The 27,852-nt window shown below is 40.9% G+C and overlaps 1 protein-coding gene across 1 annotated transcript in view; it reads right to left on the bottom strand.

Annotated features, from left to right (window-relative positions):
• ANKAR (ankyrin and armadillo repeat containing) overlaps positions 1-27,852 on the bottom strand; it is an 86,254-nt gene that overhangs the window by 52,380 nt on the left and 6,022 nt on the right. The window contains exons 2-7 of the mRNA XM_081242596.1: positions 24,042-24,677; positions 8,996-9,433; positions 7,292-7,455; positions 6,554-6,657; positions 1,600-1,780; positions 253-472 (exon numbers count right to left, since the gene is read on the bottom strand). Of these exons, the coding sequence (XP_081098722.1) occupies positions 253-472; positions 1,600-1,780; positions 6,554-6,657; positions 7,292-7,455; positions 8,996-9,433; positions 24,042-24,642 (1,708 nt within the window). The 5' untranslated portion in view covers positions 24,643-24,677. The remainder of the gene's footprint in view (positions 1-252; positions 473-1,599; positions 1,781-6,553; positions 6,658-7,291; positions 7,456-8,995; positions 9,434-24,041; positions 24,678-27,852) is intronic.

The raw sequence follows: 27,852 nt of genomic DNA, 5'->3' as shown, positions 1-27,852 counted from the left end.
CCTTCATGGAGCTTATATTCAAATGAGGGAAACACAATAAACAAATAAATAATATTTACTACATAAGGGAGCAACAAGTGATACTTAGAGAACTAAAAGGAGCCTCTCTGAGATAAGTGAAACAAAAACCTCAACTCTACTCTAGGTTCCAATACTAAATTTTAACCTTGTGCTAAAATCAACATGCATTCCTAATGCCGAATAGGGGTAAGTAAAAGAAAAACATTTTAAGATTTAAAAACTTTATGGTACCTTGGCTAAGTATAATAAAGCATCTCTGGTTGACATTGAAGTTGGCATTGCACAGTTGACATATGATTGGAACTCTGTTGTATAGAGCAGCTTGATGGAAAATAGCATAACCTGCCTCATCTGAAACATTGATCGTCGAACTTGAAGTTTTACGGCTAAATGTATGGAAAACAGCAGATAATCCTCTTTCAACAGCAGACTTCATACCAAATGGGATACTCTAAAATTATTAGGAAGGCCAGAATTAGTTTTTTCAAAATACACCTAAAGTTTAGTTAAAGGAAGAAAAGTACAATGAAATATATTAATATAATCACATGATTGGTGTGCAATCACAGTAGAATTTTCACAAGATCTGTGGGCAAGGAAGTTGTTAGAGCTATAAAGAAACATTGAGAACTTTAAAAAATATTTTGGGGAAGTTTTTTTTTTTCCCATCCTTTTTTTAAGGGAGAAGTTGTAGATCTTGCTTCTCTGGAGACAATTAAAACAAGGAAACAAGTATCTTTCTGAAATATTTAAAAAGCGAATGGACATCAAATTCCTTCTCTGATTTAAGAACAATCTAATTTAGAAGTCTAGAGACTTGAAATATATAGCTATAGGAATACAGTTTGTCTTCTTTGCTCTATGTCTCAAAGTGGAGAGGTGAAAATGTTACACTCTTCTTTTAGATGTTCTGACTACTCAGTTTTTTTTAACATCTTTATTGGCATATAATTGCTTTGCAATAATATTTTTAAATTAAACTAATAGTTTATCAAAGCTTAAAATTTGTGGACATTAAAACAAATAAATGGTAAGTAAATGCCAATGTATCCTTTGAAACTGGTGAGCTCACCACTTAATTTATCAGTTCCAAAAGCTGTCAGTCAAGGCATATTGAAGCAGATACAGAGGTTTGATTCAGGATGCCAGGTTTGCTCCTTCGATTTAGTCCCCACGACTGAAGCCTGCCTTTGCAATTTACTAGCTGTGTGATTTGGGAAAGATCCTTAACTCGCTGCATGTCAAATTTCTCATTTGTAAAATAGGATTGATAACAATAGTACCAGTGTCTTGAAAGAATTTGTTTAAAGAATTTATAGTATTTGTATGCCTGGCATACAAAATAAGCACTCAATAGATATTTAGCTGTTATTAAGATTAATCACAATTCCATTCATAAACAGGTTGTTTTGTAACCTGGCCAGAAGTTTGTAATCCAGAATTGTGGGGCTTTTCAGCTGCTAAAATGTGGAATCTTAATTGCATATTGAAGACTTTATTTAACCCTATGATAAAAATTTGAGACATATACTTATTTATAATTTCTTACACTAAATTATGTTGTAATCACTGAAATACCTTGCATTTCATAGCTTTTTTGAAACCAAATTTTTTCTTAAATTGTTCATGCAATTGAGCATCTGTCAGTGGAAGTCTTTTCAGTCTCAGATTGTTCACTATTTCATTTATGGCTCCCCACCACTGTGTCTTATATAGTTGCTGATAGAAAGTTTCAAGTTCAAAACTGATCACATAGTAGCTATTAAAAAAAATAAAGAAAACAATTTAAGTCTTTCTGACTTGGAAGTTATTTGTTACTTTTTTTCTATGCCGGCAAAACTTTTTATATAACAATTACAATTTTCTATAACAAATACAAATAGTTTAAAGTGTACTTGATGGTATTTTAATGACATGGTTATCAACTGTTATTAATCAGGTCTTTTAGAACAAGTATCTTCTCCATACTGACCTTTTTAATTGACTCTGTCTTTCCTATACCACTGACTAGGGGCACTGCCTAAAAGTCACCAAAAGTCCTAACTCTGGTTGAAAGATTTCTAGGTTTACCTTCTAACCATCTGCTTAATCTCCTCTTACAAATTTACTTTTTAATTCCTTTAATCTAGTTATGTCTACATTTGCTTTCTCAAGAGTGTATCGTGAATCTGATTTGGAATGATGTTTTGGGTAATGGCTGCTTGACTTTTACTCACTGCACAGTGGGCTAGAGAAACTCCAACCCACCAGGTCCTTGAATCATAGGTAGGCAATAGGCCCAGTCCTCTCTCACTCTGGAATGAAAAAATGACAACATCTTGAGTGGCTCTGTTCCCTGGGGTTGCTTATCATCACAGGTAAAAGAAAATGGTGGCCTTCCTCCACTTCTGCCACGAGTTACCTTTCCCCATTGCCAGATTTCAGTGGTGTCTCAGCTGCTGTCCCCACCTCTGCCAGTGGGAAGCCTCTTAATGTTACCTGGGTTTCTCCTCTAAAGGCAACTACTGATTGCTGTAAAAACAGTATTCTTGACAGTGGTAACCCCCTCCCATGGCTCTTCACTTTGCTGCTCAGGGACTATTAGTTCTCCTAAGGATGCTGAGAAGTTTTTTCCATTGTGCTAATTTCCAGGAAAGTGAGTCGGTGACTCTCTATGCTAAGGAAACTCCTTGCCCAGAGGCTGAGGTGGAATCACGGGGCCCCATGGATCAGTTAAAGGAAGATCTTAGGAAAACACTCTGTTATGAACCGATCAGGGGCTAATACCTTCTCTTCTTTGACCTTTACTTCAATCCCAGTTTTCTGAATATAACAGACCTCTGCATAGATGGAGACATATTTGAGGAACCGTTAGCATTTATTTGAGGCTATCATTCTTCATATCCACCATCTTCTTCCCCCAAAGGAAACCAGACTATGAGAATATAAACTAAAGGCTTCTTTACCCACACCTCTCAGGTATAGTGCCAGGCCAGGTGGTGGACTTGTCACTTTGTCCACCTTCATCAGTGGGAACTTGCCTAACTTACTAGACTCCAGCCTCCGAAATTGAGGAGCAGGTATTCTGAATCCTACCCAGATTTGAAGGCTTTCAGATCCTAGTGGTGATAGGCTAATGGGCCTTAAGGAGCTATATGGATCAGACCTGGATACTTGATTTGCACTGGATGACTGAACTAAATTTCTGGAAGAAAACAGCTCACCTTTCCTTGGTATTATACACACTGATAAGAGTGGACACCATATACAGATACCCCAAGTCCCATAAGACTGTGTCCATAGATCTAGGCATGAGGGATTACACTAAGGATGTCCTTTGGTCTTTGGCTGGCCCAGCTCTACATCATCTTGCTCCAAGAGAATCCCAGTGTCAGAAACCTCTGTCTTTTCATGTACTTCTATAGGGAGCTGGCTCTGGCTGTGGGAAATTGCTATGGAATCAGAAGCTGCTGACTACATTTGGAGCCCTGGTACTCAGTGATGTACTCCCAGATCACTGCCCAAGCGATGAAACAAACTTATGAATTTAACAAATACCAAGGGAGGGCAGGCTGATTTCTTTTAGAAATTTGGTCTCATCATCCAATACCAATCAAACATCCAAAACCAGCAGGGAGCTGTCCTACCCTAGAAACTGGAGAAGAAACTGGTGGTGAAGATCACTGTCCCCTGAAAAAGTCTCTGACCTCAGAATTTTGTGACCCACCCCCCCCACCCCTGCAAAGTTGGATACACAACCTGTGCATTAGGCCATCACTGGCCCACACAGAGATGATTACTGGAAGCACAGAAAGCCCAGATGGCCAGCACTGTGAGTGAGCCCTCATCCAAGTACTGCATAGTGACACACCACTGTTCTTAGTCAAAACTTTAAGTGTAGGCATCAGCAGGGGCTTTAGCGGAGCCTCACTTCTAAACAACTCCCTCCATAGTCTTCTGCCTGGGCATCTGCACTCAGCTTAGGGACTGCAGTAGGACCCTCTAACATCACACTTCCCTGACACGCCACTGTCACGTCAAGTTGACTTCTGACCTGCCTCCTAACATCCACAACAGCATCATCATACTGGTATGCTCTCCCCCAAGTAGGACATTTTAGTATCAGTATCAACTCATCTATTTTCTCCAATCATTGTCATCTTAATAATTCATGAGTTCTTCTACTTTCATGGACTGCCAAATCCTGGGTATCTGACTGTGGCTCCTATTTTTTGAGTTTGGTATGGTGGAAGAATACAACCTGAGCCAAAAATGAATCTAGGACTTAGATGTTTCCAAGCAGGGCAGGAAGGCAAGTGGAAATGATGCTATTTTCATTAGGGATCGGGAGTCTCCTAGGAAGTAAATCATTCTGAGCAAAGAGAACATCACAATACATGAGCTCAGCCCAATAACAGTGCCCCTAAAAGCAAAGAAGAGGGGAGATTTTGAGATGGTATGTTTTCAATCATTCAGCTTATTCTCTGGTCCAGGACCAACAAAGAAAGAAGATCCCTACATAGAAAGAAACAACTGTAAGCAAAATGACTGAAAGAGCTGTTTTCGCACCAAATTGTTAGGGGCTCAAGGCAGCACTTGTTTGAAACCAATAAAATTGGGAAAGAAATTATCTTTATGTCATTGAATTGGCTTCAACACATCTCACATTTGATGCGTGCTATCTACCAGACATTAGGAGGAGTCAGCCCAGGGGTGATGCCAGCTCTGTAACCAGGAGCAGCAGTGTCAGAGACAACAGTGACATCAGTATCGAGTTGCCTTCTTGGGGCTGTTGGGCTCTGGGGTTCCAGCAGTGGATCATTACAGGGAGCCCAGGCAGGAAAGGAGACTGAAAATATGTCATAGTAGCTGAGAGTGCTGACCCATGGGCATACAAGATTTCTAGAAATAATTCTGTAGGGGTATATTTTATAGGGAACTGAAGGTTCACTGGTAATTGGCTCAGGAGCCAGGAAAATTCTACTCCTCCTCTTGTGGTTTTCACTTTTACCCCATGCTGGCTGGGTCTGGGAAACAAGCTTATGCTGGTTTTGAAAGTCTGAAAATTCAAATCCATCCGTCTACAATTGGCCAACACTGATAACCAAATGCTGTGCATTCGTCAGAAACTAGAGAAACAATTCCACTATGAGATCCCACTGCAGTGATATGACTGGATTCCTTAGGGTGCAATGGCAGGGTGCTTACACCGACCATACTCCTTCATCCACAACTTCTCATCCAGCACAGCCTTCATTCCAGCTCTTTCCCTGAGTTTCCAGGATCATTCATGTCCCACTAGACACTAGAACCTGGGAGAATAAACTTTTGTTTAGAAGAGCCTCCAGCTTGGCAAGAATCGTACATGGAGTATGTCTACAGGTGCTAGGTCCCTCAGAAATCCCTCCTCCAGGGAGATGCACACCAACTGTCCATTCCAGAGGAGTGAGATCTACTTCTTAGTTCCCTTCAAAATCATGGAGGCCGTTAGCCACATGGTCTTTGACTTTAGCTCTAGTACCTTGTGTGCAACCAGGCAGTACTCAGTGGGAAGATCCACCTTTCATCTTTTATCTGCTTCTCCCTCTGCCTTATTCCTCTTATTTTCCTCACTGCCATGCATCTTGAAAGAAATTTATAATCTTTGTCTTTATTTCTTCACATCCCATGAACTCTGACTTTATCCTTCAACTTATTACACATAGCCTTCTATAACCACATCTTCTCTTATCAAGTCATTGTCAAATTTAGAGGGCTTTCTTCAGTCTTAAGTCAACTTGGCCTTTTTCTCTCTTGAGTTTGATGCTTTTAACTATTACCATATTTTAAAACTTCTCCCGTTTGGCTTCCATGCTATCATACTTTCTCGTTTCTCCTCTACCTCTATCATCCCTTCTCAGTCTCTTTTGCTCTCTCCTCTGCGACTCCCCACCCCCCTTAAAGGTTTCTATTCTCCAGAGTTCCTGACATGGCCCTAGCCTCTCAACTACTTCCATGACTTTAAGAAAAACAAAACAAACTCCAATATGCTTTAAAATCTCAAGTCTCTACCTCCAACTCAAATGTTTCCTCTGCATTCTATTTCCCTTATTTACAAATTTCAGTTTCCAACCTGTGAAAATCCAAGAACATACATAAAAGAGCCTAAAAATACTGAGAGAAGCATGGTACTCTAAGAGATGACAGGCTTAACAAGACCCAGCAGAGGAAGAGGATTTAAAATCATATTCCTTACGGAAACAAAGGGGTGTATGCTGAGTCCATTGCTTTTCAGTGGGCCCATAGGATTTGAGCCCCACCTCCATCCCCATTTAACCACTGTGTTCACTGTAAGAACAAATTACAATGTCTAAGGATACAGAATGTATCAAGGTGTATGAAGTAATAAATAAAACATTTAATACTTTGTAGAGTCCGTAGTCATTCACGGGGGTTATTATTGTTCTAGGATCTCCATCCTGAGGTTTTAAGTTAGCCTTTGCATTTTGACACTTTCCGGTTTTCTGCTTTCAACAAGTTGTGTTACTGTGAATAATTACTAAAAGTTCCTTACCTTTTTCCATTTAATTTCATGATTGGTATTGAGTAATATTCTTTGTATCCTGAATCTTCTGCAAATGTATTAGCAGCACAATCCCGTATTTTTTCTAAATTGTTCTAAAATACAAGTTATGTTACTAAAAAAAAAATCTTTAAACAAATCTAAACAATTATAACTTATTTTAGATGAAATTTTATACCTGTAAAGGACAAAGTTTTAATAAAAAATCCCAAGTGACCCTGGTAATAACTGAATATATCCAATCCCTAATTTGGATTAGAGAGGAAAATTTTTAAAAAAGAATATAATATGGAGAAGGTAGAAAAACAATGACAATTGAAATGTATTATGTTTTTCAGATGAATTTTGTTCTCAAACTCTAGAGGATCTCTGTTCTAATACTAATTTTTGAGAAAAATGGAAGAATATGTAGTTAATGTTCAGGGATCTCTACTGTATTCTTCGCTTAACTATTCTAGGGCAAATGTGGTCCATTAGAAGTCTGTAAATTCTGCAAGGATGATAGTTGTGCCTAGCTTATCATTTTATCTCTGACATTTAACACAAGACCTTAGATATACTTGCACTTAATTCATGTATGTTATGTAATGTTTGAAATTAGTGAGTTGTGAAGATAATCATTTGGAGAGCTGCCTAGTGCCTGTACCAACTAGGTACAGGTTGGAGAATAGGATAAAAGGATAATAGGATAAAATGACAAACCATTTCAGGAACAATAATAATTTAAACCTTAAAATCTTCCAAAGCATTCTCAATTGAAGGAGTGCTGATATCAAATTCAATTCCTCCATGAACATGAAAATACTGATCCTCTTTGTAGTGAAAATTCTGGCATTTAAAATCTCGTCCATAAATAAATGGAGGCAATTCTCGCTCTGTCTTGACCTTGTCATCTCCAAAAATGAAAACAAATTTTTGTTTAAAAGTTGAATAACAGCATATAGGCAATCATATTTTTGAGGTCTAAATTCTCTTTCTCATAAAGTGAAAAAATTCTATGTGAAATGGAAATCTTGGCAATTACAGTCTATTTATTCATGCTCTTCATGTATATTTTAAATATTAAAATATATTTATATCATACATTTTGGTCTTATTTTGTAGTTTCATTGTACAGACGTTTCAAAAGAATAATCAAAACATTATTTTACTTATTGATTACTACATATGAGCTCAAGACTAATATTTTACTCCCAATTATCAGAAAAGATTTGAAACTCTGTGCCATGGAGAATCTTTCGTTAAATAAACAAAAGTTACCTGAGCTAGTTAAGGAAAAGAGAGACACTATAAAGAAAAAGGTGGGTATCTCTCACATGACAAAAATAATCAGCCCATTTTTCTGGGAAGTAATGAAGCTACACATATAAAATTTACTTTGAAAAATAATTTTCTATAATCCTGGAAAGGATTAGGTTTAGTCAATATTTTGACTTGTTAGCAGAATATAGTTTCATCAATATAAGGTATATAATGTATTTTGAGAAATGCAAAAGGTCTAGAAAAGTACAAAGAAAAATATAACACCTTAATCTCACCACCTGGAAATTAATTATTAATATTTAGTCGTATTTGTTTCCAATAATTTAAATAATAAGACATTACAGATATAGCTAACATCCTCTTTAACCATATTAGTTCTATACACATGACATTCTCCCCAACCCCATCCTGGACAAGCACTGTGGTGAGTCCATTTTTAAATAGTTTACAGATATGGATTATAATCTTCACTATCATAATTCTCATGATACAAATTTTCATTAAATGACTTGCAAAATTTCTACTGAAAATTTGCCATCTGAATAGAAAGCCCACTATAATAAGCCTACAAGTTTGAGCACCAGTGAAAATACACAAATTATGTGCTAATCTGGGTGGGAAGAATAGTCTGCTCTGCATTCCTGTCAAATTCCATGTAAACATGGTCCTATTTTAGCTCTCTATTCTCTTACATTTGTCTATTTCTTTGTTATAATACCAATATATTACTAAAGTTTTTAATATGTTTTCATCTTTTTTTTCAGAAATGTAAGAGCATTCATGATCTTTTACTGCTCCATATTAATCTCAGAATCAATTTCTAAACTTTCATGAAAAACACAATAGGGATGTTGAGTAGAAGTGCACTGAACTTATAATTTGAATGAGATATAATATAGTGTTGTCCCATCGTGAACATAGCATATTTCCCTATTTTCTCAGAACTCATTTTAAGTATTTCAACAGTCCTTATAATTGATATAAATATATACCATGTACTGTGTGAATATACCAAGTATTTTTAATTATTTTGGAGACATTACATTTTGCTTTTTAACAGGCTACAGCTTGGTTACATGCTTGGACCCACATACTAGAAACAAAATTGAATTTACATATAAGTTCAATATATATCTACATTTTATATATAATTTTTGGTGATACTCTTACCTGAAAAAGACTGAAGCAGACTACTTAAATATGGAACTTTCATCTTCTTTTTTAAACTCAGTAGAAATGGAGTCAGAAAACATATTAATTTTAGGTATCCTATCCCTTTCCTGATTTCTTTTTTCTTCTCAAAGTGTTTTTGAATAATCTTTTTTTGAAGATATAACCTTTGCTGTAATCTCTGGTAGGTACAAATGTCAAGATAATCCTGATTATACCTTACAGCATTAGTAAGCCAATAGGCTGTTTCAAATATAAAAACATTTTCACACTGTTGAACTTGTGTGGTACTGAATGTCAACTTTAGTAGAATATTTTCAGCATATTTCATAAATACAGCTTTTTCTTCAGGGCTATTGGGATTATATGTTGGATCTTCATTCATGTCTTCATCATAGATGCCATCAAAGTCTGGATCCTTTGTAATATCTATCAAACCTTCACAGCAAAAAAGAAAGATTTTAGATTGTGAAAATTTCTTACTTGGTTTCCGGATAAACAGAGTAGATTGAAGACAGGGTTTCATCTTGAAATTCTACCGAAATGACAGCAAAGGGATAATGAAATGCCAGTAAAATTGTCAAAGAATAAAAGCAGATAGATACGTGGTAACTAAGCAGAGTAAAGAAAGATGGAAGCTCGCGGAATTAAAAAGAATCGATTTTCATTCTCTTTGGAGAAATACAACACCATGGAAACATAATAACATAAGTCCCATCTTTAATCAAAGAAAATATGGAAGAACAAGAAGAAATGTGATCTTCCTTTAAGCAGAGAATCAGCTTCTTACTTGGGCATAAAGTATATTTGCTTTTTCAGCTCCTATATTACATATTTCTTCTTTTTGATGATAACAGAAGCTAAACATATACAACAAATAACTTTCCTACCAACTAATCATGATGAAACAAGAACTGAAACTTGATTTTACTCTATATTATGAATGACAATTTTTATATTACATTTTCTTCCCATTTATGATGAAATTAAATTGTTTCTTGTCAAATTATCTTTTTTAAGATATTTACAACCTTAATCAAAGTTTGAGAAAACGGGACCCAGTCTTTTGCAAGGAGCCCGCGAGGGGGGTTGGCGCGCGCTAAACGGGAGAAGCACTGGTTTGAGAAAAGCATGGGTCGCAAGTACACATTGGGACCCTGCCATTAATGGAGGGGAAAAGCGGGGAGACGCCAGCAGATTCCATCCTGTAAGCTGGTAGGAAGCCTGAAGGCTTGATGGGATTCCAGTGTGATAGGAGGCAAGGACATGCTTCAGATACATCAGAAATTCATCTACACGTGGAACAACTCCTACAGAACACCTACTGAACGCTGACAGAAGACCTCAGACCCCCCAAAAGGCAAGAAGCTCCCCACATACCTGGGTAGGGCAAAAGAAAAAAAGAATAAACAGAGACAATAGGATAGGGACGGGACCTGCACCAGTGGGAGGGAGCCGTGAAGGGGGGAAGGTTTCTACACACTACAAGCCCCTTCGCGGGCGGAGACTGCAGGTGGCGGAGGGGGAAAGCTTCGGAGTAGCGGAGGAGAGCACAGCAACAGGGGTGCGGAGGGCAAAGCGGAGAGATTCTGGCACAGAGGACCGGTGCCCTCAGGCACACACCAGCCCGAGAGGCTTGTCTGCTCGGCCGCCGTGGCGGGCGGGGCTGGGAGCTGAGGCTCGGGTATCGGCTTTCAGTCGGAGCGCAGGGAGAGGACTGGGGCTGGCGGCAGGAAGAGAGCCTGAAGGAGTTAGTGCACCACGGCTAGCCCGGAGGGAGTCCGGGGAAAGGGTCTGGAGCTGCTGAAGAGGCAAGAGACTTTTTTCCCTTTTGTTTCCTGGTGCGCGAGGAGAGGGCATTAAGAGGGCTGCTTGGGGAAGCGCCGGTGACAGGCACGAGCCGCGGGTAAGGCACGGACCTCGGAGACGGGCGTGGGCCGCCGCCGCCGCCCGCCCGCCGCCGCCGCCGCCGCCGCCGCCGCCGCCGCGGGGCCTGTGTGCGAGCGCGGGTCACTGTCCGCCCCGCCTTCCGGGGGGCCTGTGCACCCCGCCACTGCTGGGGTCCCCGAGACCCGGGGACGGCTTTCCCGGGAAAGCGCACGGAGCGCCACGGGCTGCTGCAACGTCACGCCGGCCTCTGCCGCCGCAGGCCCGCCCCACACTGCGCGCCCCTCCCTCCCCTCTGCCTGAGTGAGCCAGAGCCCCCGAATCAGCGGCTCCTTTAAACCCGTCCTGTCTGAGCGAAGAACGGACGCCCTCCGGCGACCTACGCGCAGAGGCGGGGCCAGGTCCAAGGCTGAGACCCGGGAGCTGTGAGAGCAGAGGCAGGGAAATCTCTCTGTGCAGCCTCGGAGGCAGCGGATTAAAGCTCCACGGTCCATTTGATGTGCCCTGCGTCTGTGGAGTGCATGAATGGACAGCGAATCATCCCAAATTGAGGAAGTGGACTTTGAGGACAAGATTTAAGACTTTCCCCCCTTTTCCTCTTTTTACAACGAATTATTCCAAATTAAGGAGGTGGACTTAGCAAGATTTCAGACTTCTCGCCCTTTTCCTCTTTTTACAACGAATTATCCCAAATTGAGGAGGTGGACTTGGAGAGCAAGATTTTTGATTTTTCCCCCTGCTCTCTTTTTGTGAATGTGTATGTGTAATCTTCTGTGTAAGATTCTCTCTGTATAGCTTTGCTTCCACCATATGTCTCAGGGTTCTATCGGTCCGGTTTTTTTTTTTTTTTTTTCAATAATTACTTTCTAATTTTAATAACGCTACTATATTTCATACTTTATTCTATTTTACTTTACCTGCTCTTTCTTTTTTTCCTACTCTCCCTTCCTCCCTCCCTCCCTCCGCTCCTCCTTTCCTTCTTTCTTTTTCTTTCCTCCCTCCCACCCTTCTTCTTTCCACTTTCTTTTTCTTTCCTTCCTCCCTCCCTCCTGTCTTTCTTCCTTTCCTTTCTCCCTCCCTCCCTCCTTTCTTTCCATCCTTCCTCCCTCCCTCCCTCCCTCCTTTCTTTCTTCCTTCCTTCCTTCCTTCCTTTCTTCCCTTCTTCCTTTCTTTCCCTCTCTCTTTCTTTCTTCTACTAATTCTTTCTTTCTACTTTTTCTCCCTGTTACTCTGAGCCGGGTGGATGAAAGGCTCTTGGTGCTGCAGCCAGGAGCCAGTGCTGTGCCTCTGAAGTGGGAGAGCCAACTTCAGGACACGGGTCCACAACAGACCTCCCAGCTCCACATAATATCAAGCAGCGAAAATCTCCCAGAGATCTCCATCCCAACACCAGCACCCAGCTTCAGTCAACGACCAGCAAGCTACAGTGCAGGTCACCCTATGCCAAGCAACTAGCAAGGCAGGAACACAACCCCACCCATTAGCAGAGAGGCTACCTAAAAACATAATAAGGCCATAGGCAACCCAAAACACACCACCAGACGTGGACCTGTCCACCAGAAAGACAAGATCGAGCCTCAACCACCAGAGCACAGGAATTAGTCCCCCCCACCAGGAAGCCTACCCAACCTACTGAAACAACCTTAGCCACTGGGGTCAGACACCAAAAACAACGGGAACTACGAATCTGCAGCCGGCAAAAAGGAGACCCCAAACACAGTAACATAAGCAAAATGAGAAGGCAGAAAAACACACAGCAGGTGAAGGAGCAAGATAAACACCTACCAGACCTAACAAATGAAGAGGTAATAGGCAGTCTACCTGAAAAAGAATTCAGAATAATGATAGTAAAGCTGATCCAAGATTCTATTTCCATGATCCATAATCTTGGAAATAGAATAGACAACATGCAAGAAACAGTTAACAAGGACCTAGAAGAACTAAAGATGAATCAAGCATCGATTAAAAACACAATAAATGAAATGAAAAATACTCTAGATGGGATCAATAGCAGAATAACTGAGGCAGAAGAACGGATAAGTGAGGTGGAAGATAAAATAGTGGAAATAACTGATGCAGAGCAAAATAAAGAAAAAAGAATGAAAAGAACAGAGGAGAGTCTCAGAGATCTCTGGGACAACATTAAACGCACCAACATTCGAATTATAGGGGTTCCAGAAGAAGAAGAGAAAAAGAAAGGGACTGAGAAAATATTTGAAGAGATTATAGTTGAAAACTTCCCTAATTTGGGAAAGGAAATAGTTAATCAAGTCCAGGAGGCACAGAGAGTCCCATACAGAATAAATCCAAGGAGAAATACACCAAGACACATATTAATCAAACTGTCAAAAATTAAACACAAAGAAATCATATTAAAAGCAGCAAGGCAAAAACAACAAATAACACACAAGGGAATCCCCATAAGGTTAACAGCTGATCTCTCAGCAGAAACCCTACAAGCCAGAAGGGAGTGGCAGGACATAATTAAAGTGATGAAGGAGAGAAACCTGCAACCTAGATTACTCTACCCAGCAAGGATCTCATTCAGATTTGATGGAGAAATTAAAACCTTTACAGACAAGCAAAAGCTGAGAGAGTTCAGCACCACCAAACCAGCTTTACAACAAATGCTAAAGGAACTTCTCTAGGCAAGAAACACAACAGAAGGAATATACCTACAATAACGAACCCAAAGCAATTAAGGAAATGGGAATAGGAACATACATATCAATAATTACCTTAAATGTAAATGGACTAAATGCTCCCACCAAAAGACACAGAGTGGCTGAATGGATACAAAAACAAGACCCATATATATGCTGTCTACAAGAGACCCACTTCAGACCTAGAGACACATACAGATTGAAAGTAAAGGGATGGAAAAAGATATTCCATGCAAATGGAAATCAAAAGAAAGCTGGAGTAGCAATTCTTATATCAGACAAAATAGACTTTAAAATAAAGACTATTAGAAGAGACAAGGAAGGACACTACATAACGATAAAGGGATCGATCCAAGAAGAAGATATAACAATTGTAAATATTTATGCACCCAACATAGGAGCACCTCAATACATAAGGCAAATACTAACAGCCATAAAAGGGGAAATCGACAGTAACACACTCATAGTAGGGGACTTTAACACTCCACTTTCACCAATGGACAGATCATCCAAAATGAAAATAAATAAGGAAACACAAGCTTTAAATGATACATTAAACGAGATGGACTTAGTTGATATTTATAGGACATTCCATCCAAAAACAACAGAATACACATTTTTCTCAAGTGCTCATGGAACATTCTCCAGGATAGATCATATCTTGGGTCACAAATCAAGCCTCGGTAATTTTAAGAAAATTGAAATTGTATCAAGTATCTTCTCCGACCACAATGCTATGAGACTAGACATCAATTACAGGAAAAGATGTGTAAAAAATACAAACACATGGAGGCTAAACAATACACTACTCAATAACGAAGTGATCACTGAAGAAATCAAAGAGGAAATTAAAAAATACCTAGAAACAAATGACAATGGAGACACGACGACCCAAAACCTATGGGACGCAGCAAAAGCAGTTCTAAGGGGGAAGTTTATAGCAATACAATCCCACCTTAAGAAACAGGAAGCATTTCGAGTAAACAACCTGACCCTGCACCTAAAGCAATTAGAGAAAGAAGAACAAAAATACCCCAAAGCTAGCAGAAGGAAAGAAATCATAAAGATCAGATCAGAAATAAATGAAAAAGAAATGAAGGAAACGATAGCAAAGATCAACCAAACTAAAAGCTGGTTCTTTGAGAAGATAAACAAAATTGACAAACCATTAGCCAGACTCATCAAGAAAAAAAGGGAGAAGACTCAAATCAATAGAATTAGAAATGAAAAAGGAGAAGTAACAACTGACACTGCAGAAATACAAAAGATTATGAGAGATTACTATAAGCAACTCTATTCCAATAAAATGGACAACCTGGAAGAAATGGACACATTCTTAGAAATGCACAACCTGCCAAGACTGACTCAGGAAGAAATAGAAAATATGAATAGACCAATCACAAGCACTGAAATTGAAACTGTGATTAAAAATCTTCCATCAAACAAAAGCCCAGGACCAGATGGCTTCACAGGTGAATTCTATCAAACATTTAGAGAAGAGCTAACACCTATCCTTCTCAAACTCTTCCAAAATATAGCAGAGGGAGGAACACTCCCAAACTCATTCTACGAGGCCGACATCACCTTGATACCAAAACCAGGCAAGGATGTCACAAAGAAAGAAAACTACAGGCCAATATCACTGATGAACATAGATGCAAAAATCCTCAACAAAATACTAGCAAACAGAATCCAACAGCACATTAAAAGGATCATACACCATGATCAAGTGGGGTTTATCCCAGGAATGCAAGGATTCTTCAATATACGCAAATCAATCAATGTAATACACCATATTAACAAGTTGAAGGAGAAAAACCATATGATCATCTCAATAGATGCAGAGAAAGCTTTCGACAAAATTCAACACCCATTTATGATAAAAACCCTGCAGAAAGTAGGTATAGAGGGATCTTTCCTCAACATAATAAAGGCCATATATGACAAACCCACAGCCAACATTGTCCTCAATGGTGAAAAACTGAAACCATTTCCACTAAGATCAGGAACAAGACAAGGCTGCCCACTCTCACCACTCTTATTCAACATAGTTTTGGAAGTTTTAGCCACAGCAATCAGAGAAGAAAAGGAAATAAAAGGAATCCAAATTGGAAAAGAAGAAGTAAAGCTGTCACTGTTTGCAGATGACATGATACTATACATAGAGAATCCTAAAGATGCTACCGAAAAACTACTAGAGCTAATCAATGAATTTGGTAAAGTAGCAGGATATAAAATTAATGTACAGAAATCTCTGGCATTCCTATACACTAATGATGAAAAATCTGAAAATGAAATCAAGAAAACACTCCCATTTACCATTGCAACAAAAAGAATAAAATATCTAGGAATAAACCTACCTAAGGAGACAAAAGACCTGTATGCAGAAAACTATAAGACACTGATGAAAGAAATTAAAGATGATACAAATAGATGGAGAGATATACCATGCTCCTGGATTGGAAGAATCAATATTGTGAAAATGACTCTACTACCGAAAGCAATCTACAGATTCAATGCAATCCCTATCAAACTACCAATGGCATTTTTCACAGAACTAGAACAAAAAATTTCAAAATTTGTTTGGAAAAACAAAAGGCCCCGAATAGCTAAAGCAATCTTGAGAACGAAAAACGGAGCTGGAGGAATCAGGCTCCCTGACTTCAGACTATACTACAAAGCTACAGTAATTAAGACAGTCTGGTACTGGCATAAAAACAGAAAGATAGATCAGTGGATCAGGATAGAAAGCCCAGAGATAAACCCACGCACATATGGCCAACTTATCTTTGATAAAGGAGGCAGGAATGTACAGTGGAGAAAGGACAGCCTCTTCAATAAGTGGTGCTGGGAAAACTGGACAGGGACATGTAAAAGTTTGAGATTAGATCATTCCCTAGCACCATACACAAAAATAAGCTCAAAATGGATTAAAGACTTAAATGTAAGGCCAGAAACTATCAAACTCTTAGAGGAAAACATAGGTAGAACACTCTATGACATAAATCACAGCAAGATCCTTTTGGACCCACCTCCTAGAGAAATGGAAATAAAAACAAAGATAAACAAATGGGACCTAATGAAACTTCAAAGCTTTTGCACAGCAAAGGAAACCATAAAGAAGACCAAAAGACAACCCTCAGAATGGGAGAAAATATTTGCAAATGAAGCAACTGACAAAGGATTAATCTCCAAAATTTATAAACAGCTCATGCAGCTCAATAGCAAAAAAACAGACAACCCAATCCAAAAATGGGCAGAAGACTTAAATAGGCATTTCTCCAAAGAAGATATACAGACTGCCAACAAACACATGAAAGAATGCTCAACATCATTAATCATTAGAGAAATGCAAATCAAAACTACAATGAGATATCATCTCACACCAGTCAGAATGGCCATCATCAAGGAATCTAGAAACAATAAATGCTGGAGAGGGTGTGGAGAAAAGGGAACACTCTTGCACTGCTGGTGGGAATGTGAATTGGTACAGCCACTATGGAGAACGGTATGGAGGTTCCTTAAAAAACTACAAATAGAACTACCATATGACCCAGCAATCCCACTACTGGGCATATACCCTGAGAAAACCATAATTCCAAAAGAGACATGTACCAAAATGTTCATTGCAGCTCTATTCACAATAGCCCGGAGCTGGAAACAACCTAAGTGTCCATCATCGGATGAATGGATAAAGAAGATGTGGCACATATATACAATGGAATATTACTCAGCCATAAAAAGAAACGAAACTGAGCTATTTGTAATGAGGTGGATAGACCTAGAGTCTGTCATACAGAGTGAAGTTAGTCAGAAAGAGAAAGACAAATACCGTATGCTAACACATATATACGGAATTTAAAAAAAAAATGTCATGAAGAACCTAGGGGCAAAACGAGAATAAAGACACAGACCTACTTGAGAATGGACTTGAGGATATGGGGAGGGGGAAGGGTAAGCTGTGACAAAGCGAAAGAGAGGCATGGACATATATACACTACCAAACGTAAGGTAGATAGATAGTGGGAAGCAGCCGCAGAGCACAGGGAGATCAGCTCGGTGCTTTGTGACCGCCTGGAGGGGTGGGATGGGAAGGGTGGGAGGGAGGGAGATGCATGAGGGAAGGGATGTGGGAACAGATGTATATGTATGACTGATTCACTTTGTTATAAAGCAGAAACTAATTAAAAAAAAAAAAAAGAGAAATCTAGAAACAATAAATGCTGGAGAGGGTGTGGAGAAAAGGGAACACTCTTGCACTGCTGGTGGGAATGTGAATTGGTACAGCCACTATGGAGAACGGTATGGAGGTTCCTTAAAAAACTACAAATAGAACTACCATATGACCCAGCAATCCCACTACTGGGCATATACCCTGAGAAAACCATAATTCCAAAAGAGACATGTACCAAAATGTTCATTGCAGCTCTATTCACAATAGCCCGGAGCTGGAAACAACCTAAGTGTCCATCATCGGATGAATGGATAAAGAAGATGTGGCACATATATACAATGGAATATTACTCAGCCATAAAAAGAAACGAAACTGAGCTATTTGTAATGAGGTGGATAGACCTAGAGTCTGTCATACAGAGTGAAGTTAGTCAGAAAGAGAAAGACAAATACCGTATGCTAACACATATATACGGAATTTAAAAAAAAAATGTCATGAAGAACCTAGGGGCAAAACGGGAATGAAGACGCAGACCTACTTGAGAATGGACTTGAGGATATGGGGAGGGGGAAGGGTGGGCTGTGACAAGGCGAAAGAGAGGCATGGACGTGTATACACTACCAAACGTCAGGTAGATAGATAGTGGGAAGCAGCCGCAGAGCACAGGGAGATCAGCTCGGTGCTTTGTGACCGCCTGGAGGGGTGGGATGGGGAGGGTGGGAGGGAGGGAGATGCATGAGGGAAGGGATGTGGGAACAGATGTATATGTATGACTGATTCACTTTGTTATAAAGCAGAAACTAATTAAAAAAATAAATAAATAAACTTAAAAAAAAAAAAAAAAAAAAAAAAAAAAAAAAGTTTGAGAAAACGGCTTAGAACCGTAAAATAAGACTTCACAGAAAATGTGGAGTGTGTAATATACGTGCCTTAAAGTGTAAATAATTCATCAATGTGCGTCCCCCCTTTCTTTTTCCTTTTTTTCTTCCTCGAGTCTACATATTAAAAAAGCCAGAATACTCTTGGATTTTTAAGATGGCCACTATGATTCATCTCCCTTTTGCAAAAGAATTAGTAAGATAAATTATTGAGATTAAAAAGAAATTAAGCGTTTCTGACAGTTAAAATAGACCTAAACACAAGCTAGAGCACTGTTGATTCCTCTAAAACTTTGTGGCTTGAGTGGATGGGAGCCAAAATGCAGCAAGTCAATTCTCACCCCAGAAGGGCAGAAAGGCTGAAAAACTAGAAGGGAATGGGGAGCTCCACAGACCATTCCCCTCCTCTGGCGCCAGGCTCATTGCCCCCTCCAAGCAGGATATAGCAGGAAACAGACCAATCAAAGAGAAGGGACCTACAAATATGGTATTTGGGGAAAGTCTCCCCAGTGAAACAGCAAGGTTTCCTCCTAATCACTCTACGGTGTGGTGTACTAGTCAGCAAGCGGGCTCCTGCCTCACCCCTCAACCAGGATGGAACAGCAAGGATCACCAGACTGGTGAGGAAGGCCTCTCAGGTGAAAGACGAGACTGGCAGGGGGAGGGAGGCGGAGTAGGGGCGGAGGAAGGATGGATGTTGAAGAGCAGTAAAGTGCCTAGAGAAAATAATCTACCGGCTCAGATGGGAGCAGGAGGGTGAAAGTGTGGAGAGAGACATCTCTAAGGAGAAAATGGAACTGCTGCACCACCTGATACTTCACTTCACTGAGAGGAGCTCGATATTTCTGTTCAAAAGTCTGGGGCTGAATTGACATGTACAATGGAAAACTAAGCGAATTTCTTAAAGAATGCACAATTGCTCATGTCACAAAAAACTAGAAGTTATTAATGAAAGGAAATGTGATCATAGCATGTTATGCAAATCAGCTGGGAAGATACATACAAAGTCATTATGAAGTAAAAAACGAGAGAGGACTTAACTAAAAATTGGATATAACTAAATTTGGAAGGCGGGGGGGGGAAGGGGAGAAATACAAGATTCCGTCGTTTTAACCTCTATGCTAATTTCTTTTAATAGTCTCTCCTGCCCTGGTTTTGCTCCTAACTCCAGATTCTTTCTCCATGTCTAATACATATCTTTACTTGAATGTCCTAGAAGCACTCCCGAACAAAATCCACCTTTCCTCTCCCTCAAATCTGCTTTTCTTTCATTCCCTATCACAGTTAAAAGCACTATTTATCTATCAGCTCCTCAAACTAAAAACCCGAGAGTTTCGTTCCTTTTCTCTTACACTCTATCTGTTAACCATTTAATTTCTACATGGATTGAAATTTACTACGTGCCAAGCACTGTAGATGTGATGAGAATTTAAAGACAAAAAAGGCACACTTTTCTGTGCTCTCAAGCTCTCAAGCACAGAAAAATCTATTAAGGAAGACAGAGATGAAACCAATAATTTCAATACAAAATGGTACAATGTGTACAGAATAGAGGAGGCTGTGTCCGAATCAGGTCTCGAAAAATGAGTAGCAATAACCTGGGGAAGAATGCAGAAGAGTGGGGTGAGAGAGAAGGGCATTCCAGATAAAGGACAAGGAATGAGCAGAGGCATAAAAAAAAAAAAATCAGTTTACCAGCTTTTGGTTTTAAAGAAGGTCATCAGATCAAGGGACCTGCCCTAATGAGTATCCCTTCTCAGCAAACTGGATAATATGACCAGATTTTTGGAGTGCTCGATTCTCCACTGCTGTTGCTACCGTTTTTTTAAAGGTGGTGTTTGCTGGTGGTTTTATACAGTGCAAAGGTATTAAAGAGGTGACGTTTAACTTGGCCTCAGTGATTCACAGCAGTCTTCCCTCCCACAAAAATAGTTCGCCTCCCGCAGAGTTCCTCGGAAATTCACTGTAGCACAGTGTTTAAGGCCATCACATGGTCAGTTACAAGGTTTGAACCCAGTCTCGAAGTCAAGAGAGGAGGTGCTGTTTCCCCAAACGTGAAAAGATGAAATAGCAAGTCTCGCCACTGTCTTGCCACAATACAGCGGCAACTACAAGGCCTAAGCTGAGAGCACAGGGTTAGAGCCACATTTCCATAAATCACACTCTGTATCAGACACCTTTTGTTCCCTACCTCACTTCCACCCAGACAGTATTTTTCACTCTAGCTGTCATTGCATGGACCAGCTCCACACAGATGTAACCTGACTGCACCACGTGGCCCTTACTTTTGCCCTGGGGTTTCTCGGCCACTGCTGTGGTGGACTCCTGACGGAACCCATTCCACCATTCTGACGGATGAACAAGTCTGCACGAGGGAGTTAACTCTCATGGAACCTTTGACTAATGAAGGAGAGAAGTCAGGGAAAATATGCTGTCCTCTTCCATCCCTCGGGCTGACAATCCTGAAGCGTATTCTGTGTGACTCCCCACAGAGTCCCAGCAAAACCGGCCCTAATTATTCAGGTGATGAAAGCTCAACAGCATTGTCCTTGGATTGATGACTCCTTTTCTATTCACTTTTCCTGTCCCTCACTCCTGTTCCTTGGAGTCATTTCACATAAATTACTCTGACTTAAGCCCTCATTTCAGGCCCTAACTTGGGGGGTAACCTAGGCTAATACACTTTGCACTTGTATGCTGGTGTCTGACCCTGTATATCCTTAAGCATGCAGCATAAAAGCCCCACCTTCTAGAAGTCCAGGTCCCTTTCCCAGAATCTGATGCTTGGCCCTGCAGGATTTCATAGTGATGCTCCAGATGTGGTGCATGATGGGGAACCTGTACCTATTCCTGCTGCTGCCTCTGGGAGTTTCCCCCTGAAAACTCTGCCCCAGCACACCTCAAGTGTCTGCTGCCTGGTCATTTACAACTGTTTGCACTATACCTTTGTTACAGTGCCTGAAGCATATTGATGCCGCTGGTTCTTCAGCAGACTCCTGAAGTGTGGTGGAGGGAGAAAAAAAATCTCTATCCCCATATGATGCTCTTCTTTGATTGTCCGGCAGCCAATATTACAAAGCGCTTTAGTGTAACATACACAGCACTTTTCCCAAGGCACATGGTGGTAGAGTGACTGGCTCTGAAAGGTTTCCAGCCTCACTCACATTCAGTGAAAAAGGGATTACAGAGCGAGCAGCCAGAAGGCAGCTGCAGTACGTAAGGCTAGAGAAAAGAGTGCTCTGTATCAGGGTGTCGTAGTTGAGATAAAGCAAAGTGGATGATTTTGAGATATTTTAGTGGTAGAATCATAACAGTCAAGACATGAATTCCCATCCAGAAAAGGAGAATTAAGTCGAAATGTCTGGGACTGATATTTAGTTACATATCAATATGGCCACATTGTTAAAATATTGAAATCTTCCATATTGTGTGGTAAATTAAATTGCTATAACCCTGAGCTCTTTGAATGCCTCCCATCCCTGGGATAGCCTAGAAAGCTCCATGATCCTGCAAAGGGTACATATGACAAGCACAAGGTCTCTGAGATACTGTTCCAGCATTATTGCTGATGTCTGTTCTGATGGGTCAGTGCTCATGCTGTGCTGGTGGTTAATTATTTTGAATGTCACCCCTGAAAACGTAAGCCATGGAAGACAGATAACGTTAGTCTCTGGGTGCTCCCCAACTCCACCTACAGCTTGATTCGAATGTCTCTGTGTGTCTCTGATCTTCTCAACCAGGAGCACCACTGTGAGGCGCCACTCATAGAGGGTGGCCTCAGACATGACAGACAGCTAGATTCAATAGACCAGATGTCGGGCCACAAAGTTGCTTGATATAACTGATTCTTATCATCAACTAAGTAGGAGCCCTTTGTCCGCAGATACAAAACAGGACACATGCTCCCTCCTGCCCTGGCCATCTCTCTTCTTACTATTGATGTTCTCACTGGATGATCCAAAGGCTCTTGTGGCTTTAACATATGAATGACTAAATCCTCAATGTGCACCTCTAACCCTGATTACTCTCCAGAATTTGACTTGTATAATGGAGTTCCCACCTAGGTATCTGGATCTAAAAAGGGCTCATTGTTTCTTTACCAGTCAATCTGTCAGCTCTGGCTTTTGCTTTGCTTGACACATGCCAGATTGGAACGATGGTTCATTAGTCCCACCTCCTTTCTGATGAGAGTCTCAAAGTAATCTTTGTAAAAAGGGAAGAAAGGCCAAGCCAATTTTTGTCAGAATTGTCAAAACTCTAACGTTGTTAAAACCCACCATCCAATCGTGCTGATCCTTAACCTCCATGGAGCTCAGATCTTCACAAAGTTCCTGGCATCATCTCAGTCAAGAAGGGCAAACGGTGTAGCTTAGTTTATAGACACATCTTGGCCAATGCAAGTAGGCAGAAACATCATCTGGCTTGTGCCATATTCCCTACTGTCTTCCAGTGAGTAGTGAATATAGATTACTAGACAACTTCCAGGATAGAAGACTCATCAACTACTCTATCATCTTTGACATCAAAATGACACCTTAATTTAGATACATTTTATTTATGTGAGTTCAACTAGCCTTGGAGGTCCTAAACTACCAGAAATGATAGCACTTCTGGTTGAACGCTAACAAATGTTTTTAAGACTCTGACCATGCCATATTCTCTTCAACAATGTATCTGCATGTGCCAAAGTATCAGTACCCTTTAAGAGGAACTACCAGACCAGTCAAGGGGATGCAGAAATTAATGGAACTTACTAGACATTACTGGCAGCATTTTGCATTACTTCACCCTAATCACCCCAAGGACCTGAACAACAAGAAGAGATTTTTCGGTTCCAGTTACAGCTATAATCTTTTAGAAGCCAGTGATCCTCCAATCGTAGGTACTCTGCACCTATCCAGTGACATCTGTTGATTCCACCAACATCACAGACTAATTCTCACCCAGAGGGGGAGAATTTCTGCCTATACTCAGTACTCTTGGAGTCTGCTCTCAACAGAAGTTGAATACGTTGCATAGAAATGAGAGCTATTAGCTATCTAAACTGTCTTTGAGACACAGAGGTACCATCTCCAAGACATGGTACTGCTTGCTGGTACACACAAAAGCTACAGAGCCTGAAACACATCTGGAAACCCAACCCATAGCAGGTGAGTCAGGCTGCCTTAGTATCATCAAGCATATCTTATTCCCAGGCATTTGAACTTCACAGAAGTCTAGCCACAGATAACAGTAAATAGCAAATGAACACTTCTGTGGTTCAGGTCCTAACCAAGCTTCAGAAGGTGACATTGAAAAAAATTTATTATTGAATAGATTCTTCGTAATTCAAAAAATCTCTTTCAAGAAACATGGCTCAATACATAAAACTGAGTCACAGATAAATTACTTTTAAATTTAAAAAAAGGCTTCTAATAAAAATAAAACAAATTAAATTCTCTTACCTGCTGAACTAAACTCTGCAAAAATATCTCTATTTGTTTGAGGGTTCCCATCTGGATCAATGTCCATGATGGTACGCCACAGTTCAGAGAATCTAGCTCGTTTTTCCTCGGGCATATATATTCCATGCCATAGTGCTTTCAACATGTAGTCAATATTGATCAGAATTTGCCCAATTCTGGTATCATAATAAGCTGGAGGTAACTGACAAGAAGAACTCTGATCATAATTAGCTTCTAAACTGATTGAAGGAATTTGATTTAAGCAATAAATTCCAACAGCCAATTCCCTTATGATTTGATGGACTTCTCTACAGTCTAAGAGGGCAGTAGGGTCTACAGGAGTCAGTAGGATTGCAGTGGAGAAGGCTACATTATTTATCTGACTCATAATTCCACACGGGATGTCTAGTTGAGAGTGGTCATCTTCTTTGGCAGACAACCAGCTAACTAGTGCAGTAGTCAGCAACTCTTGTACTTCACTCCGATCATATTTTTCAAAAAAAGCAGAAGCATTTCTCTGTACTGCTAAATTCTCCAGGTAAGTTTCTTCATCTTGAATTTGATCAAATCTAGGTGCTCCTTTTTTGGGCATTCTTAACATTTCTAATTAATTCTAGTGTGTCCTTTTTGAAGTTTCTGCAATGAATAAAAAGGAAAAGACAAGCAATAAAATTTACCATGGTAATGAAGCTGAATTTCTCAAGAAATAAATCTGTACCTTTCATCTTTATCACGTTAATTGTTTCATGGTCAACCACTATATTTTTTCAATTAAAAATTCTTTTTCAATTAAAAATTAAAATTTTTTTTTCAATTAAAAAAAGATTTTCAAATGACATACACTATATTTGTTTCAGGTGTACAACATAATTTGATATATGTATATATTTTGAAATGATCACCATAATAAATGTAGTTAATATCCATCACCATACATCGTTACAGAATTTTTTTTCTTGTAATGAGAACTTTCAAGATTTTATTATCAACTACAGTTGCCATGCTATACATCACATCCCCAGGACTTACTTATTTTATAACTGAAGTTTGTACCTTTTGACCCCCTTCACCCATTTTGCCCACCTCACCCCCTGCCTCTGGCAACCACCAATCTGTTCTTTTATCTATGCTTGGGCTTTTCCTTTTTTTTGTGGTTTTCCATAACCACTATTTATTGAGCATCTACTATTTGCCCAGCTCTTTATACACAATATTTATTTAATTGGCCCCTCTGTATAGTGGTTCTCAAAATCTAGCCTGTGTTGAAATCACCTGTGGCTTGTTATGACAGATTGCTGGATCCTACCCTAGAGTTTCCGATCCAGTTGGTTGGAGTGGAGCCAGAGAAGTTCTGTTTCTGAAAAAGTTAGATGCTGCTCGGCGAGACAGGCGCTGGGAGCCCCACTTTATAGACGCAGAAACGAGACTAGGAAGGTTACAGGATAGGCCTGAGGTTTCACACCTTCAGAATCAGAACCATCCCAGGTCTGTCCATCCTCAAGTTCAAGACCTATGCCCACTGGACACGGAAAAAAGGAAGGGACAAGGAAAGGGAAGAAACCAACTCTGAGATTATAGTTTGCTTGTCCAGGAGACGGGAGCTGTGTCCATGCCGGTCCTTGGAGTACTCCCGGGGCCAAGGACAGTGGTCGTTTTGAATGACCGATCTCTCGTTGGGCCCGAAGCCAACGTCAGGAGTCCCACGTGGGCGAGGGCGAGGGTAGCCGCTGCAGGGTGAACTGGGAGGGGTTCTCCTGAGCCGAGGGCCTGGGGAGGCCTGCTAGCCCCACGCGACCTCCAGGCTCTACTGGGAACCCGGGCCTTTGCTGAAGTCCCGCCGCCCCTGCGCGGGCCGAAGCCGTTGGTACCCGGGGCCTGGGACGGCGGGGCCGCACCGCGAGGGGGCGCTCCTGTGCTTCCGAGGGCGGGGCCTCCCGCCGGTGCCAGGGATGCTCGCCGCGGCTTAGATTCCTCCAAGGCAGATGCCCCACTCCACCCCCACCCCTCCCCTTTAGAACTCAGTCTGGACTGGGGCTCTGCGAACGGTGCATCTCTGTCATTTCCTACTTTCACTATTTGTCTACGAGAAAGCACAGAAACAGAGCGGCGGAGGCGAGGGCCCCAGGCTCTGAGGTAGTCCTGAGTTAGAATCCCACCTCCATCATCATTCTTTTACTCAACAAACATTTATGGAACGCTTGTTATAAGCCGCGCTGGGGGACGCTGGAAAAGGGCAGCTGTAAAACCCCAAGGAGCTTACAGTTACGCAGATAATCATACAGCTGCATTTAAACAGTACCATAATGTAAGATGTAATGACAGCACATGAAGGAAAGCTAACCTTCATGGGAAAGGCTGCCCTGAGGAAGTGATCTTTTAAGCTGAGCCTGATAGATGAGAAAGAGCTATCCAAGCAGAGAGCTGGAGAAGCAGCTTTCCAGGCATAGGGAACAACAGGTGATGAAGAACTGAGCTGAGGAGAAAGTTGAAATTTTTGAGAAACTGAACAAAACCGCATAGAGAAGTAGAGAGATGTGGGCACAAAAATAGGATGAGGAGGTAAGTGAGGGCCAGACTATGCAGGCTGCTGAGTTAAGGGTTTTGAACTTTATTCTAAGAGTTTACGCTACACTGCTGGCAGTAGAGGGCAGGCGCAGGCTTGAGTGGTGGTAGTGGTGGTGGAGGGTGGTGGATGGGTTTGAGAAATAATGAGATGGCCTACTGGGAACAGATCGAAGAGTGGCAGAGCTTAAAAAGAAGGTGGGGGGCTTCCCTGGTGGCGCAGTGGTTGAGAATCTGCCTGCCAATGCAGGGGACACGGGTTCGAGCCCTGGTCTGGGAGGATCCCACATGCCGCGGAGCAACTGGGCCCATGAGCCACAACTACTAAGCCTGCGTGTCTGGAGCCTGTGCTCCACAACAAGAGAGGCCGCGACGGTGGGAGGCCTGCGCCCCGCGATGAAGAGTGGCCCCCGCTTGCCACAACTAGAGAAAGCCCTCGCACAGAAACGAAGACCCAACACAGCCAAAACTAAATAAATAAATTTAAAAAAAAAAAAAGAAAAAAAAAAATAAAAAAATAAAAAAGAAGGTGGTCATCTAGGTGACACCTCAATTTCTGTCAGGAGCTATGGGGGATCAGGGCAAGATTAAGTGTTCAGTTGTACCTGTGAGAGAACCAAGTAGAGATGTCAGATGTGCCTTAGATATATAGGTCTTAGCTAAAAATGGCAGCTTGGGTTAGATGTATACATTCCGGCAGGCTTAGGGTGAATGAAGCCAGGGGAGTGGCTGAAATCACCACGGGAGAGAATAGATAATTGATAACCCAGGATGGAGCCCTGAGAAATTTAATATGTAAAGGTCAGGTGGAGAGGGTGGAGGCAGGAAAGAATACAAAAAGTGAGCAGTCAGGAGAGCAGGAGGAAAGCCAAGACTGGTCACAGAAGCCAAGAGAAGAGAATGGCCAACTTCACTGGATGCTGCTCTAGGTCAAGGGAGATGAGAACTGAAACTTTTCCCTGAATTTAGCAACAGGGAGGGTTCTGGGCACTGTTTGAAGGCAGAATTTCTCCTATTCCAACCATGTCGCTATCTTAGCTGCTGTGGAGGTGGTGAATATTAATAAATTTGTGATTGCTCTCCCAGATCAAGAGATGTCAAAAAGTCACTGCCTGCTTTAAGAGAGCTGCATGTTTGCACTTATGAAGTATGAGCAACGTATGTAAATTCCTAAAATTTCTTTCCCACTATAATTAAAAGAATCAAAGTATGTCCAGATCCAGAAAGGCTGTCAGCCCTAACTGGGGAT

The sequence above is a fragment of the Mesoplodon bidens genome (assembly GCF_964165515.1).
Source record: "Mesoplodon bidens genome assembly, chromosome: 8".
NCBI lineage: Eukaryota > Metazoa > Chordata > Mammalia > Artiodactyla > Ziphiidae > Mesoplodon > Mesoplodon bidens.
Note: the sequence above shows the minus strand (reverse complement) of the source record. Positions and strands in the feature narration are given on the sequence as shown.